This window comes from Bubalus bubalis, chromosome 2 (genome assembly GCF_019923935.1).
Source record: "Bubalus bubalis isolate 160015118507 breed Murrah chromosome 2, NDDB_SH_1, whole genome shotgun sequence".
Taxonomy (NCBI): domain Eukaryota; kingdom Metazoa; phylum Chordata; class Mammalia; order Artiodactyla; family Bovidae; genus Bubalus; species Bubalus bubalis.
Genome location: NC_059158.1, coordinates 123,262,810 through 123,280,105, shown reverse-complemented (window position 1 = coordinate 123,280,105; position 17,296 = coordinate 123,262,810). Strand labels below are relative to the sequence as shown.

The 17,296-nt window shown below is 49.8% G+C and overlaps 1 protein-coding gene across 6 annotated transcripts in view; it reads right to left on the bottom strand.

Annotated features, from left to right (window-relative positions):
• Nucleotides 1-17,296, bottom strand: part of STEAP3 (STEAP3 metalloreductase) — a 52,307-nt gene that overhangs the window by 3,908 nt on the left and 31,103 nt on the right. For all 6 annotated transcript variants that reach the window (XM_025277348.2, XM_006057160.3, XM_006057162.3 and 3 more), the window contains 2 exons: nucleotides 15,553-16,080; nucleotides 7,059-7,223 (listed from right to left, as the gene is read on the bottom strand). In XM_025277348.2, coding sequence (XP_025133133.1) covers nucleotides 7,059-7,223; nucleotides 15,553-16,080 — 693 coding nt within the window. The remainder of the gene's footprint in view (nucleotides 1-7,058; nucleotides 7,224-15,552; nucleotides 16,081-17,296) is intronic.

Below are 17,296 nucleotides of genomic sequence, written 5' to 3'. Positions count from 1 at the left end.
CTCCTGCCTGGAAGATTAGTGATGCTAAGGAGATCAAGACCATCACAAATCCAAATGGACATGGTCCAGGCCATCTTACAGCAGAGCATCCCACCCTTGAGCCGGGTGTGGGCTTTTGTGGGTCACTTCCAGCCACGAGCAGCTCATCATCCCAAGTGCTATATAAATATGACTTTCTATGGGGACTACAATGTGAAAATAGCCAAGAAGTGCTGATCTGTAACTCCAGCCTCTGGGAATCTTTTTGCAGGCAGGGTTTCTTGCAAACTACAAATGATGCCTTCCAGATTTACTGTTGGTGCTATCCTCAACTGACACTGTGACCCTTGGCAAGTCACTTCATTAGCCTCAGAGAAAAGGAAGTGATTAAAAAAGCTGAAGTCAGAATTGTGGGGAAAGCGCTGTATCGATGCAGCATTCTGCAGCCCCCAGACCTGGCAGGCAACAGTGCAGAGCAGAGCGCACCTAGGGTTAGGGCTTTGTAGAGGTTGGGGAGGGGGTACAGGGCACTGAGAGAGTCCTGGTGGGAGAGACCTGTGTTCACTGCATAAGGAATATGCAATGACCCATCAAGCAATGAACACACATGCATTTTCTCCAAGGAGACACTGCAAGGGTCTAATTGAAATGTGGCAGCTTGATGGTACCTGAGGGTGTTTTTTACAGGTTGGTTTTGAGCTTTCCACAGAGAAGCTGTAATTGGCCTCCTGGATTTCCTTCCGGCCCAGCTTGTCAGCATCAATCCAGGGGCTTGGCTGAGAGATGCTGTCTTGTTTTCACTCTCCTCAGACACGGCTCTAAGTGGGTCTGATTTTACTACCATACCTCATGCTTACTCCTCACTAGCATGGGTGGCGCTTTGGTTATACCCACTCCAGTGTAAACCCAAGACGGTGAACCTCAGTAACTGGTTCAGAAGAACTGCTTGTAATGCTTTTACTAAAAACAGTAATAATAAATATTTTCTAATGGCTATACATACAAGTTCATAAATAGGTTTGCAAGTATAACGTTTTAATGGCAACCCACTCCAGTTCTCTTGCCTGGAAAATCCCATGGATGGAGGAGCCTGGTAGGCTGCAGTCCATGGGGTCGCTAAGAGTCGGACATGACTGAACAACTTCACTTTCACTTTTCACTTTCATGCATTGGAGAAGGAAATGGCAACCCACTCCAGTGTTCTTGCCCGGAGAATCCCAGGGATGGGGGCGCCTTGTGGGCTGCCGTCTGTGGGGTCTCACAGAGTCAGACACAACTGAAGCAACTTAGCAGCAGCAGCAGCAAAATACTAGCTGGGCTCCCCTTGTGGCTCAGTGGTAAAGAACCCACTTGCCAATGCAGGAGATGTGGGTTCAATCCTGATTGGGGAAGATCCCACATGCCTCAGAGCAACTATGCTCGTGTACAACAGTTACTGAGCCTGTGTTCTAGAGCCCAGGAGCCGCAACTACTGACCTCAGTCCCTGGGTTGGGAAGATTCCCTTGGAGAAGGAAATGGCAATCCACTCCAGTATTCTTGCCTGGGAAAATCCCATGGACAGAGGAGCCTGGTGGGCTACAGTCCATGAGGTTGCAAAGAGTTGGACATGACTTAGTGACTGAACAAGAAAAAAAAAATACTAGCTGCCAAAAGATCCCGTCTCTATCCTTCCTTAGCCATCTCTGGTTCTTCTTGGCTTTGTGACCACTTCAAGGATCTTTTTATCACATCCTTAACAACTTTTTGGCTCAGTACAGCCTGTTGGGAAAGGCCGTGGTTGGCTCTGTGCTACCCACAGCTACTTCAGGTATCAGATGAAAATGGTTGGCCCCCAAAGGGGAGGCTTCTTGACTGTGAGTCACATGTAACCAGAGTCACTTCCAGACCTGTCCAGAATTCCAAATCTCCTAGAAACTTTTGAACCACACTAACTTTTTCTAAGTTCTGATCTATTGATAATGAAGACTCGGGTTAAAGAAGTTCCCAGCATTGAGAAAATATTTGAGATTAATATCCTGAATATATAGAGAACACTTTAAACTCAACAACAACAAAAACAAACAACCTAATTCAAAAATAGGTAAAGGACTTGAATAGAAATTTCTCCAAAGAAGATATATAAATGGTCAGTAAACACATGAAGAGATGCCCAACATCAGGAAAATGTAAATCAAAACCACTCCACATCCATTAGGAGGGCTACTATTAAAAACAAAATGAAAAAACAAAAAAAAAAAAACAAACAAAAAAAAAACAAATGAAACAAGAAAAGTGTTGGTGAGGGTGTGGAGAAATTGGAACACTTGCTGCTAGTGGGAATGGAAAGAGTGCAGCTACAATAGAAGATGGTATGGTGATTCCTCAGTGAATTAAAAAACAGTCATGTGCTTTGGCAATTCCACTTTTGGTATATAGCCCAAGTAACTGAAAGTAGGGTCTTGAAGAGTGCTAACTATAAGCCCAGAGTCCTCATCTGACCACAGAGTAATTCTCCATCAGGAATAAATCTTCAACTAGCCTTCCAACCACCCTGATATTTCCCAAACAACTTTCAAGTCCCAAACTACTGCTCTCCTTACTCAGATGAATTCACTGGGTTTTGCTGAGATGGCTGGGATGTGCCTTTTCATAGCCGGAGACTGTGTTTCTAAATATGGCTGCATAGTAACATCACATGGGGAGCTTGGGGAACATCTTAATGCCCAAGTGCCAGTCCTAGGAATTCAGATTAAATTGGTTTGGGATGGGGCTCAGACGTTGGTAGTTTTTACAAGTTCTGCAATGATGCTGTTTGCAGACAGGACTGCTGCTGCTAAGTCGCTTCAGTCATGTCCGACTCTGAGCAACCCCATAGACGGCAGCCCACCAGGCTCTGCCATCCCTGGGATTCTCCAGGCAAGAACACTGGAGTGGGTTGCCATTTCCTTCTCCAATGCATGAAAGTGAAAAGTGAAAGTGAAGTTGCTCAGTCGTGTCCGACCCTCAGCGACCCCCATGGACTGCAGCCTACCAGGCTCCTCTGTCCATGGGATTTTCCAGGCAAGAGTACTGGAGTGGGTTGCCATTGCCTTCTCTGGCAGACAGGACTAAGAATCACCAATTTGGGAGATTCTCCTCACCTGAGACTTTCTAGCTTGAGGCTGAGATGTCTTCGTGGCCCCTCTGCTCAGGCTGTTTGATGGGGGTGGACCAGTCCTTTCTGTTGCTTCGACAAAGACCCACCCAGTGTGAATGGGCTCACACTCTGCACTGTGATACCTTCCCAGATGCTGCAGCAGTGAGAACCCACCCTGGCCCAGGAACGAGTCCTGGCAGACCCAGTGAGGCCTAAGCACCTCCCTTGGTGACATGTCCTGGGGCTCCAGTGTTTTGCCCCTGGTCTCCACTGTCCCTGGCCCTGATTTGGAGAGTGATGGACTGTGCTGGGCAAACAAGACATGCCCTGGGAGACAATAAAGACCTGCTCCCATTCAGACATTCTTTTCCCTTCACCATCCAGAATCCCACGGTGACAGGCAGGAGGCCCCAGCCTCGGGCTGATAGCTCACAGAGAGGGCTGACAGCCAAAGACTGGCCAATGACAAAGGGCCTTTTGACTTTCCAATCCCAACGAGAAGCCTGGATGACTCCAGCAAGTTTGTTTCCCTAAAACTCACTCTCCTTGGGAACAATTTAAAAATCCCAGAACAGCCAAAGGGAGGCATGGTCTTGGGGCAATTAATGACCCCCACAACAAGCTAAGGCCATTTCTATTACATGTAAGCTTGTTAGTGAGAAAGAAACCACCAGTTGTTGCTGGCTCCTGCCAGTGCTCAGTTACTGTGGTGGGAAGGGGCTTTGGCCATTGCTCACAAGGCTGGGATCAAAGCAGGCCTCTGCTATCATTTCAGGCAAGTGGCTAGAGCGGGCAAGGCCACAGGAAGCTCCTCTAACTATGGGGCAGAACTGAGGTGCTAAGAGCTGAACCCTAATATCTCTTCCAGTTGAGCTGCACTGACCTGGGTATTCTGCAATCTGACAATGTTTAATTGGCTTAATTAGGAGCAGTTGGCACAGCCCCAAATAATAGCAACAAAAACACCTAGACAAACAAAACCCCAAATTAAAAACTTATTGAAAACAGCCTCAGGAACGTAAGCACAGGTCAACTTGTTGAATCAATACACTGTTTTGATGGCTTGTAGCTCAGTAAATCATTAGAGACCCAGGGGTCAGGCCAGGCCCACTGGGAACCACATTGTCTCCACAGTCAGTTTCCAGGCCCTGGTGGCCTGCTGCGGTCATTCTCGGCTGGGAAGGAAATGTGATCGGGGTACTCCTTGTTACAGAGCAGCGCTTACCTTACGGAGAAGCTCACCCCAGAGAGTATACAGCCACCATTTGGGTGTGTGTGTCATGCACTACACACGTCCTCAACACAGATTCTCCAGTTACTACAGGAGGTGGACACAGACAAGTGAGGCCACAGTCAGGATGCTCGGAGAGGCTAAGAAGCTGTCTAGTGGTGCGGGGCTGGTCAGTAGTGGTCTTGGGACTGAAACCCAGGTCTGCCGGCTCTGCCATCTCAGAGATTGTCACACACTGCATGGCCTGCACTTAAGTCACTCCAAGAGCTTATAAGACAGATTCTAGAGCCAACCCACAGGTCGGGGTAGTCCTGGGTATCTGCATTTCTCCAAGAGCTCTGCGACTTCTAACTTTTTGATGTCAGCTCACCATAAGAATTGCATTTTCTTTACCATCCAGGACACAATGATGTCTATCCACATATGTATCTATAACTACTGAGCTGATACAACTGAAAAAGAGATGTCTGTGCTTAGAACATGTAAAGTGCCCTGACATTTTGGGAGACATTCTACTCTATTTAAAAAGCTTGTTGTAGCCCCAAAATTTCATGACCCATCAATGAGTGCCCACTGCAGTTTGCAAACCCTGCCTTGGACCATTCTAAGGCCCTCAGGGGAGTCTCTTGGCCTCCCCTGAGTGCTGAGTGACTCAACTGTTCAGTCTCTTGCTGCTTCCTACTGGGCTCAGAAATGGGCAATTGGTAGCTTAGTGATCATGGAAATGTGGCCACATGCCCTGAGAATAATGGCAAATCACTTTGTATTTGTGTTTTACACATAACCTTGCACATTGAGTCTCAGCACCTCTGGAGGGAATTCACTCCACTTCACAAGAGTGTAAGTAAGGTAAGGCTTAGGGAGTGCATGATCTGCCCATGGTTCCAGAGCTGGAACAAATCTGTTCCTCCTCCATGTCAGCACTCTTGGGAGATAAAGCATTTGAGGACAGAATGTGGGCATTGGATTTCCACAAGTAAAACCCTGCCTTTCCACCCCTCTCTTGACCTTCCACCCCCCTCTTCCTGCAGCATCAGCAGGACTTTCCTATTTGTATTTCAACTCTTCAGTATGTAAAGCAGAGCAGCTGCTGAGGTCCCTGTCAGTTTTTGCTAACAAAACCAAATCCCCCGGCTTTCTCTGGCACCAGGAGCCAGGGCTTGTAATCTATGGCTGCTTAAGGAAGCAACTTTCTGGTGAGGGGAGCAAACCGCAGCCTGTTTTAATTGTGGATAAACCATGCACCCTTGCAGACTCCAGGCAGGAACTGGAAAATCCCAGATTTGTGTGTTTGACACATGAGGATTAGGGGCAGATAAATAAAATTCTTTCTTCCCCTCTTTTGCCAGCATGTAGTCAGGCCTGAGCATTCCTCCAGAGACCTTCCAAGATGAGCAGAGCCAGTGAGAGTCAGAAACGGACATAAAACACCACGACTCTGTTTCGTTCTAGGGTGTGCATGTGTCCCCAGGTAGGAATAATAAATTGGGATTATATAAGAGTACCACACCATCAGTGTCCCTGTTGGAATCTCATGCTGTGTCCTTGCTGCACAGAGAAGATATGCAACAGATGTTTGTTGGCAGTGGGGGTGGAAGTGATAGCTGTTCCCTGCCCTGATACCACGTCGATGGTAGAACCCAGTATTAGTCAGCACTCATCACTGGAGTGGGTGAGTTGGTGTGTCAGTACCGGGGGTTGACCACGTGCTCTGTATAGAGAACAGTGGGCGATGCCAGAGGAATGCAAATGTCCCTTCCCAGTTGTCCTTAAAATTAAAACATGGCTATGCCTGGCTTTAGAGGATGAAACAGCAACCCGCTCCAGCATTCTTGCCTGGGAAATCCCACGGACACAGGAGCCTGGGAGGGCTACAGTCCATGGGGTCACAAAGAGTTGGACATGACTGAGCAACTGGGCATGCACGCATGCATGCCTGGCTTGTTCATGGGTCTAGCACAATGCAGGGTGCAGAGTATGTGTTCAGTAAACACTGAGTGAATAAATGCATGAAGAACCTTTGCCACTAGTAGCAGCTTCCCAAGTGTGTTCTGTAGAGTGTAGATAGCTGTTATGTGGGTGGCGGTGGTGGGGGAGTGGGGTAGGGAGGGTGCTACGACTCAAATAAGTCGGCTGAACAAGGTTTGCTTGTGGTAGACATTAATTTGATGTGCCAAAGTGCATTGTGACTAACTCAGGGGGCAGCGGATGTTTTCCCAAATGTATTTGACCCCACATGTCCTTTTTCATAGGAGCAGTGTCCTTTGAGAAATGCTGTGGTTTATTTCCTATAAATTGGAGGCCCTCATGCTCACCTCCCATCCACTCTGCATGAATCAAGAGGTCAAAGGGAATAACAGGGCCCGGTTGAGCTGAGGGTGCTGGGTGGGCTGCTAGATTCACTCAAGGGCTCGCTGACTCCCTAGCCAGATCAGTGACACATCCAGTGACTCCACGTTATAGGATTTTGTTTCAGAAGCCCAAGAATTGCAGAAACTGAGAACGTGTAGTCCAGGGTTCAGCGTTCTGCCATCTGATTTTTTCACGTGCCTAAATCTGGCTTCCCCAGATGTTGTGAGGATGAGCTGGTCCCAGGCAGCCCCTTTCTCAGGAGACCTGGGTGAGCCTGCCAGGCTCCCAGGACACCGGAAAGAGTGGTTCTGTTGCACAGATTATGAAAGCCCAGGCAGCATGTGGATGGGAAGGTGCCTGCAGGGCCCAGGCTACCTTACCTGGACAAAGCTGAACTCCCTCCAGTTGAGTGAGTTCGCGATGGATGGCAGTGAGGTGACAGCCAGCAGGGACAGCATGCCAAGGGCCAGCACTCCCAGGGACAGGTAGATCTCCATCCGCCACACTTCCTCCTCATTCCAGAGGTGACTCTTATTGGTCAAGACCTGGTATAGAAGGAAGGAAAACCATGAACACTGGCCAAGGTCGATGCCCTGGGATTTGGGCCAGTGAGGAATTTGGGATGGGAGAAACACAGTAACAACCAACATTTCTACTTTCCACTTCATGTAATGTGTGTCTAGCTCTGTTTGAAGTGCTTTTCAAGTATCAGCTCACCTGATCCTTAGAACGACCCTGTGAGGGAGAGTTCATTACTGTCCCCGTTTTTCAGATGAGGGAAATGAGGCACAGAGGTCAAGTTACCTTGCTGTGGTCACACACACCTCAGGAGATGGCAGAGCTGAGATTAGGAACCAGGCAGCGGGCTCCGAAGACAAGGCTTCCTCCCCACGGCTTTCACAAATTTGCCTGGGGCCAGTCAACCAGAACAGCCACATGAGCCAAGAGTAAGGAGCCACAGAATTTGATAAGACACAAAGAACCTCCAAACATGACCATCTCTCAAGGTTTTTGGGTGCCCAAGTCCCCCAGAGGAGGGAGGAGCCCTCCAGCTCAGAATCCCATCAGCTAGGTGGGCTGCTGCCCTTGCTGCCCACCTCCCATCCCAGCCTGTCTCACCCGGGACCCTTGGTCCCCCAAGCTGCCCCCATCACTGGTTCATACTCCAGACACACACAGACACCAAACCCCTCAACATTTCCTAACTAGCCCCAGCTCTCATCTTCCCACCCAGCTCCTCATTTCTGTCTGAGAAATACAGCTTTGACTCAACTGTGGAGTCCCATACTGAGGTCACAGGTGTGAGGCCTTTGATGCAGAGCCCAGATCCAAGGTCACCTCTGGAACTGACTGAGCCTCATTGTAACCATTGCCAAAAACCTGCCCTGATCCTTACTGGCCAGATTCCTGACTCCAAATTAGGCAAAAATGCCCCTCCTCCCAAACCCTCCACCCTGGTACTCACCCTATTGCACCCAAACCAATCACCTAATGCCACCTTTCAAGCAGGAATTTTCTTTGTTTTGAGGCCATAAAAATTGGCTACCAACCCATGTAAAGCATCAGCTGTCCCTTGAGCTGACCAGCTGTTCTAACAGCATCCCATTGGCTCTCCCTGGTCTGTCAGGAGGTTGGCCCACGGTGCTCACAGCCCCCACATTACCTCAGCTCTTTGTTCTTAATAAACTCACTCCCATCTGAAATGCTCTGTGTCTGGAAGTTCTTTTCCAACCTGTGCTCGGAATGCCATGACATCAACCACTGCTACACAGCAGGGCCCAAGATCCACTCATCAAGCAGACCCATGAGCACTTAAGAAGCACCTACTGTGCCAACATCTGTTGGATCATCAAAAAAGCAAGAGAGTCCGAGACAAACAAAGCCAAAGCCTTTGACTGTGTGGATCACAACAAACTGGAAAATTCTTCAAGAGATGGGAATACCAGACCACCTGACTTGCCTCCTGAGAAATCTGTATGCATGTCAAGCAGCAAGAGTTAGAACGGTACATGGAACAACAGACTGGGTCCAAATCAGGAAAGGAGTACATCAAGGCTGTATATTGTCACCCTGCTTATTTAACTTATATGCAGAGTACATTATGAGAAATGCCAGGCTGGATGAAGCACAAGCTGGAATCAAGATTGCCCGGAGAAATATCAATAACCTCAGATATGCAGATGGCACCATCCTTATGGCAGAAGAAGTAAAGAGCCTCTTGATGAAAGTGAAAGAGGAGAGTGAAAAAGCTGGCTTAAAGCTCAATATTCAGAAAACTAAGATCATGGCATCTGGTCACATGACTTCATGGCAAATACATGGGGAAACAGTGGAAACAGTGTCAGACTGCTCCAAAATCACTGCAGATGGTGATTGCAGCCATGAAATTAGAAGATGCTTGCTCCTTGGAAGAAAGGCTATGGCCAACCTAGACAGCATATTAAAAAGTGGAGACATTACATTGCCAACAAATATCCATCTAGTCAAAGCTATGGTTTTTCCAGTGGTCATGTATGGATGTGAGAGTTGAACTGTGAAGAAAGCTGAGTGCCGAAGAATTGATGCTTTTGAACTGTGGTGTTGGAGAAGACTCTTGAGAGTCCCTTGGACAGCAAGGAGATCCAACCAGTCAATTTTAAAGGAAATCAGTCCTGAATATTCATTGGAAGGACTGACGCTGAAGCTGAAACTCCAATACTTTGGCACTTGATGTGAAGAACTGACTCATTTGAAAGACCCTGATGCTGGGAAAGATTGAAGGCAGGAGGAGAAGGGGACAACAGAGGATGAGATGATTGGATGGCATCACTGACTCGATGGACATGAGTTTGAGTAAGCTCCGGGAGTTGGTGATGGACAGGGAAGCCTGGTGTGCTGCAGTCCATGGGGTCACAAAGAGTCAGATATGAGTGAGCGAATGAACTGAACTGAACTGTGTGCTAGGCCCTGGGCCACAGAGAACAAAGACACCTGCCCTCACAGAGTTCCGGATCCCCCACTGAGCTCCAGGGATGCACCCATTGATGAACCACTGCAGGCCCAGAGGTGTCTACTTCCTTCCTCCCCACGGGGAGTGCTCTTGAGCCCCCCATGGGGAGTACACCTGAGCCCCCTCCAAGCAGGGCTGACAGATCCTTCTATTAAAACTGTCATTTCCCAACTAGACCAGGTAGCAGAGTTCCCGGAAGTCAAGGTGTTCTCTCAGAACACTGGGAAATGCTGGTGCTTCAATTCTACCCACAGGACAAGGAACAGCATTTCCCTTAGGAAATATGACCAGGCTTTAGCAGGCACATCTCCGCTTTGCAAAACAGAGTCAGTCAGGTTTTTGAGAAACTATTTCAGCAGAGGGAAAAAAAAAAATAACCCAAGTGCAGCTAGAAGATGTAATAATAAAAATGAATCTAGTAGGCTGAGCAAAAATGGTTGAAAAGCTTATGAGAAAAAGTTGAAAGAAACTGAGCAAATGCCATCCATTGAGTACTTTTCCTGCAGTTTGTGAAAAATGATGGACTCTGTTCTATTTCAGGGCAGGCTGGCTCTCGCTGGTGTCATTAAGCCACAAAAGGACCAGGAGTCTGGAGACCCAGGTTCTCACCCTGACCACAAGTCCTGTGAGACTCTGGGCAACTCCAGCTCTGGGCCTCTGTTTTTCCACTGACAGAGCAGGAAGAGCTCATGTCTAAAATCCTAGAATTTTGCTCCCTTACCAAACAAATGTCATCACCAGCTAGGGAAGGCGGGGCCGGATATTACCCTGAAGGGGGCTGGGAGGTCTCCCTCCTACCTGAGCCTGGTGGAGGCTTACTCACACCTTCCCATGGCTAACAACTGCCGCTTGTAAGTCATCCCCATGTTCTGAGTTGTTTGTTCTTCAGATATACTTCATTAGTCACTCCGTTCTGCCTTTTGGTAAGATTAGGCAGTTAATGTCACAAGTCAAGAGTCTGGATGATGACACACACCGCATTTGCTTGCAAAATGTCTTGTTTTTTTCCTAATATTTCCACTCAGCAGTGATGCTGGGAAGGGGTTGGGTGAGGCGGGCAAGGGAGTAATGGGTGTTGAGGAACCTGTGTGAGCATCTGGATATTAGGCCGTGGGGGTCTCATCCAACCATAGTGCTGTTCTCAGGGCTCCCAGCGACCAAGGTCACACATGGCTAACCGGGACATAGATTCATTAGCTCTCTACTCCCCTAGGGATTCTCCCATGTTCAGAGCTAATTAAGCTGTCCACCTTGACACGATGAGGACAGTGCTCATCAACAAGAGATGGAATGCTGGCATCCATGCATGACGTTTCCTTTCCCTGTAGGTCTCAGCTTAGAGGCAGAAGGGTTCAGGGACAGGAGACCCAGAAGGCTCACTATGTCCCAAGAGTGGGTGGTGGTTGGCAAGAGGGTAATGCTGACCTCCAGCCAAACCCGGAGACTATGGTAAGGCAGGAGAAGGGTCAGTCTAGGGTGCTGGTGAGAATGGCTTCGCTGTCCCAAGGCCTGGGTTCCAATGCTGGGTCTGCTGCTGTTGGGGTCAGTCATGAGATCCAGGCAGTCGATTTCCAGAGTACCAGCACCTCTCTCTGTTATTGCAAAGACTAAATGGATGATGTTTGTGAAGTGAGAAGCATGTGACTGGCACATAGTAGATGATTAATATAATAAATGGCTGGTGCTGTTGGTCTTAATGGCAGCTGGAAAGTTAGACTAGTCTTTCCCCAAGCTTTACCCAGACTTCTTGTAAGAGATTCCTGGTGTTAGCTTCATGGTGGCCAAGTTAACAGTCACTCAGTGAATATGCACTGGGACTCTGTGTTAGGAACCATGGACCTCAAGGGGTGGAAGACCCACCCAGTCGTGGAAATCTAGGCTGGGCAGACATGTAGATGAGTGATTATACAGTGATGCAAAAGAAATATCATAGAAATGTGGACCTAACACAACAGAAAACAGAGGTGGGAATGGGGAACGGGAGAGTGGCTGGAGAGGCTTAATAGAGGTTGGGTTTTGAAGGAGGAATAGGAGTTTGTCAGACTGCCAAGCTGTCCCAGGTTGGGGTATCCAAGCTAGAGGAATGAGCTCTGCCCATTCCAAGGACAGTATGGGACCTGAGTGTGATGTGTCAAAGAAGCATTGGGGAGATGAGGCTGAGGACAGAGCCCAGATGCATTGTGAAGGGTCTGTCCTTATCCTGAGTCACCAAATGCTTTTCAGCAGTGATATGGTCAGATGTGAGATCTAGATGGTTCTCTCTGACAGCTTAGACTAGATTTGGGGTGAGAGGAAGGAGAAGACAGTGTGTGCATAAAACATTTTCTTTGATATTAATTTTGATATTAAAATGTATTTCTAAGGCACCATTGAAGTAAATCAGAAAGCACTAGTAAATAAAGTATGATTTACCATAGATGTAAATCAGAAAGTACTAGTTACCATTGGTAATACTATTAATAATATCGATAAACATGGTCTCAGAGGTCTTCTCTGCAGCTGGTGTACAGCTGCGTCTCCAATTCTGTGGACTTGGGGTTAAAGGAAACCTGTGTTTCCTGTGCCTAGGCTAGCGTGCTCCCTTCCCTCCAGTTGGGCAGCCAAGGTGGGCCCTGAGAGGGCAGCCCGAGGGCACACTGGGAAAGTCACAGGTCACAAACTGCCCCCAGAGCCCTGCTGTTAGGGGCTGAATACAGGACAACCTCAGATGCCCAGTCTTGGAGCCTGAGGCCATGGTTGACCCACAGACTATCCAGTATCTAAACCTCCAGGTTCAGGCAACTCATCACTTCTTGAGTGTGCATCCTACTTCTGGGCTACTCTGCTGTTAACCGGCCTCCCTGCCCGCCCCCCCCCCCCCCCCAACATACCCACAGCAGCCCTGGCTCTGCCCTACAGAACACTGCAGAACAAGGTTTGGCCCCTTCGCTTGACTATGCTATCTGTCTCTAATCCCATCCTGTGGGAGTGATGGTTGCCTGGCAACCTCCACTGGGGCCTGCAGCCTTACAGGGCTTTGAAACCCAGGGAAAATGACCTTGCACTTGCCCCTCTGTGCCTTGGTATTTGCATCATGGCAAAACTATATTAACATAATATCAAGAAGGGCCTTGGGGACTTCCCTGGTGGCATAGTGGATAAGAATCTGCCTGTGAGACAGGAGACATGGGTTTGATCCCTGGTCCGGTAGATCCACATGCTGCAGAGCAAAGAAGCACATGTGCCATAGTTACTGAGCCCACACTCTAGAGCCTGCAAGCCACTACTGAAGCCCGTGAGCTCTAGGGCCCATGAGTGACAACTACTGAAAACGGAGTACCCTAGAGCCCGCACATCGCAACTGCTGAGCCCATGCGCCTAGAGCATGTGCTCAGCAACCAGAGAAGCCACTGCAACGAGAAGTCTGGACACGGCAACAGAATAGCCCCTGCTTGCCTCACCTAGAGAAAGCCCACACAACAATAAAGACCCAGCACAGCCAAAAATAAATAAATGATTGAATTAAAAACAAAAACAGAAAGAGTCTTTGCAGGGTGGAGAATCTGGAGAGTGGCAGTCAGAGGGTGAGCAGGGGAAGGGGCAGCCAGGGGTTTGCCTCATGCTCTGGTGGGAAGGGGGCATCACCTTCTTCCCTACCCACTGCCTGAAATGCCTGCCACCCAGATCTGCCACCTCCTGGGCAGCATACCCCGAGAGGCTATGCAGGGTCTCCTGCCCAGTGGGAGAATATCAGAAAGCATCAAACCCACTAGCACTGGGTAAGACCTCTATCTACATCAGGGCGCTGAGAACCGAGGAGGGGCTATGACTTGCTTAAGATCAAGCTTTTGTTCTCGTCAGGGATGCTAGAGGACAAGAGTCCAGGGTTCTGGCCTGCAGGCCTGCACACCACCCCATGCCAGCTAAGGGGAGGATGAGACTGTCTTATTTCATCCTGTGGCTTTAGGGCCTGGTAGAGTAGAACTCAGTGAATGAATGAGCTCTGGGATCACTTACTCAATTGGTAATTTGGACTTGTTTTCCCTGTAGAAATTACATGGGCATGAACATGGATCTGGAAGAGAATGGCTGGATCTGCATCCCACCTCAGCCCCTTACTGGCTGTGTGACTTTGGCCAAGTAACTTAAACTCTCTGTGCCTCAGTTTTATCACCTGTAAAATAAGGGTAGTACAGCATCTGCCTTATAGAGATAAGGGCTAAATGAATTCACGCTGGGTATGTAAAGCTCTTAGAATGCTACTTAGAACACAGTAAGCTCTTTTTAAAGAGTGTGTGACCATTATTTTTCCCTTTCTTTCTTGTTGCCAGCAGGTGTCTTGCTTTTTCACCTGAAGTCTGGGTTCCAACTTTCTTTTATGAAAGCCCAAGCCTACACATGCAATGATGCCAGGTGTCCATGGGTGGGGAAGGACAAGGGCATTTGAGAAGCTGCGAGCAGGGAAGCAGGAACCCAAGTGAGTAGGGGCTGAGGTCTGTGGTTCCCAGGAAGCGGCCCCACCTTGCCCCCACAGTCCTGCTCTGGGAAGTGGCCAGGCCTCTGAGGGGATGGCTGCATGGCAGATGTGCCTGAGGAGGGCACAGCCTCAGTAGGATCCCTGCTTCCCAAGCAAGAACAAAACTGCAGCTGGAACCAGGGGTAGATGAGAAGGGTCTCATTGGGTGACTTAAGTCTCCTGGAGTGTGTAGGACCCACGCACCAGGCCAGAGGCTGAGGGCTAGAGGGAGAATCAAGCAGGTTAGGGAAAATAAAGAAAAGCAGTGTTGCTTGCAGACCTGAGCTTTGGAGTCAGAATCAGGCCCTGTGAGTTTGTAAACCAGGAGGAAGCATCTAGGGGGCCTATTTCTGTAGGTACAGGTGCCAGGGGAGGTTGCCTGTGGTGCTATTTGGTTTGGGCTGAAGGCCCTGCATTCCCAGGAATCCTGATGGCAAAAGAGCACCATCTGGCTTTCCTAAATGCATAATTACTGTGCACCCCTCCCCCCAAAAAAAACATATTTCTGCAGCCTTCCCCATCTCAGATGATGGTAACTCTATCCCCCTCGGTACTCAGGCTGAGAACCTGAGCACCTCATCTATCCCAAGTCTATTACAGCAATCCTGTGTACTCAGGCTTCAAAACATGCCTTCAGTACCTTCTTGCCTCTCTGCTGCCCCCACCCCATTCCAAGCCTCCATCGCCTCTCATCAGGGTTCCTGCACAGCCTCCTAACTGGTCTCCCAGCATCTTCATCTGATCAAGTTAGAAGATCTTCTAGCTTCTCCACCTGGCAGCAGAGTGAGCCAATTAAAACCCCAGATGGATCATCAATCCTCTACACAAAACCTTTCACTGGCTTCGAGTCTAAGGCCAAAGCCCTTCCTTGGCCTTCAAGGCCTCTCTGGTGTGGCTTCAGCCTCCCAGGCCTCACCCACCACTGCCTCCCTGGGCTCCACCAAGAGGTCCTCCTTGCTATTCTTCAAAGATGCCAGGCAGCTCCTCTCCTTCCAACCTGTGCTCACATATCACCTACTTAGCAAGGCCTCCTACACCACCCTTTAAAATCGCACCCCACCCTTCTCCACAGTTATCTTTTCCTCCTTAGCGATAGGCATGTGTGCTCAGTTATATCCGACTTTTTGTGACCCCATGTATGTAGCCCGCCATGCTCCTCTGTCCATGGGATTCTCCAGGCAAGAATACTGGAGTGGGGTACCATTCCCCACTCCAGGGGATCTTTCCAACCAGGGATCAACCCACATTTCCACATCTCCTTCTCCTGCATCAGCAGGCAGAGTCTTTACAGCTGTGCCACGGGGAAGAATTGGCAGATGACAAGTGGAGCATTGTACCTATGGGACACCCAGTACCATGACTGGCAGGAGACGACTCACAAGGGCCGTACCTGCTTGACGGCCAGGTTGACCAAGTCGTAGCGGTGGGAGCGGCGCAGCGGCAAGCAGAGACTGTAGAGCGCGTGCAGGGCAGCGCAGAAGAAACTGAGCAGGCCGATCTGCTTGCGGTGCTGCAGCCAGTGGTCCAGCCAGTCGGGGAAGCGTTGGTACTTGGTGCCGCGGCGCAACTGCAGGGCAGCTGCCAGCACGCCGGGCAGGTACACCAGCGACAGCAGCACGTAGGCCACGCAGGGCAGTGTTGTGTTGACCACGAACACAGGGAGCTTGTAGAACTTGTTCTTGCCCTCCTGCACGTAGGGCTCCAGCACATCCCGGACAAAGTTGTAGGCGTAGAAGAAGATGAAGAGCCCCAGGGCCAGGAGGGCGGGCACCTTCCAGCCTGGGAAGAGGCGCAGGGGCATGGCTTCCACCTCCCGGGCTGAGGCCAGGGACCCCATGTCCACAGGGGTGAAGCCCATGGCCCTCACCATCTCCAAGACAATGCGCTTGGCTTCCGGCTGGTCACTGCAGATGGGCACCTGTGGGGAGGGAGGTGGGAGGCATCAGATGGGGTCCCTGGGTGGGGCCTCAGAGAGCCTCCTGGCCAAACTCCTCACTGAATAGCCGAGGAAACTGCCAGGTAAGGTACAGCTGGAGCAGAAAGTGGCCCTGACTCCCAGGCCAGAGGCCTTTCCTCTCTGTGGTCTCCCAGTCTCTGACCCAGCAGTACCCACTACTCAAGGATAATGGCCAACACTCATTCAACAGTGAGCATCTCACCCAACTCATAGCCATCAGCATCCACAAGCAGAACACCCATCTAGGCAGCCCCCAGGAGCCCTTGGAACAGGTGCCTTGAGGACTCTGGCCTGCCCTGAGGGTTGCTCAGCTGTTGGGCTTTGCATATGGCCAAGAACGTGCCGCTGTGGCTGCAGCTCCATCCCTCAGTCCACAAGTGTCCTCTGTGACCATGTCCTCTTGCCCCTTACAGCTCTCAGCCAACACACAAGGCAATCCACAAGCCAGCCCCTGCCTTGTAGCCCACTGCTCCCCTCTGTGAGCCCCCAGGCAGGTCCACTGGTGTCCTCTGGTCCCAAACACTCCATGTGTCTTGCTGACACTGCTGTGGTCAGCTGCTCTACCAACACTGACTCAGGACCTACTATGTGCCAGGCTTAACACATGTGATCCCTCCGCGTTGCCACAAGCCTGAAAGTAGGTACTATTGTCCACATTTTTCAGGTGAGGAAACTGAAGTTTGGGAACATCAATTCTCACCTCTGTGTCTCAGAAGGAATGCCCTTTCTGTGCCTGATGACATGAGGTAGGGCCGAGGCCAAAGCTGACCTCAAAGGCTTCCCCAGCCAGCTGCTGGTTCTGCTCCCTCCATGCTCTGCTATTCTACATTCAGCCACTGTCCATTGCCTGTCCATATATGAGAGTCCCAAGATGCAGGCTGTAAAGAGGACCCTCCAGTTAGAGGGGCTGGGTACCTTGGGCTCTCCCACAGCCTGGCATGGAGTTGGCAGAGGAGCCATCTGAGCTGGACTCATTGGAAGAGGGTCTCATACACATGTGGAGCCTGGCATCCTTCCTTCAGGAAAGTGCAGGTGGCCTCTTGACATTAAAAACCATCTTGTCTTGGTTAGAGCCCCTCTTGCCAACAACTGTATGTAGCAATGGCTGTTTCTGGAGCCTTTTTCCACTTCCAGAAAAACCTGCTATTAACTATTCTGAGAAATCTGCTCAGTTCTT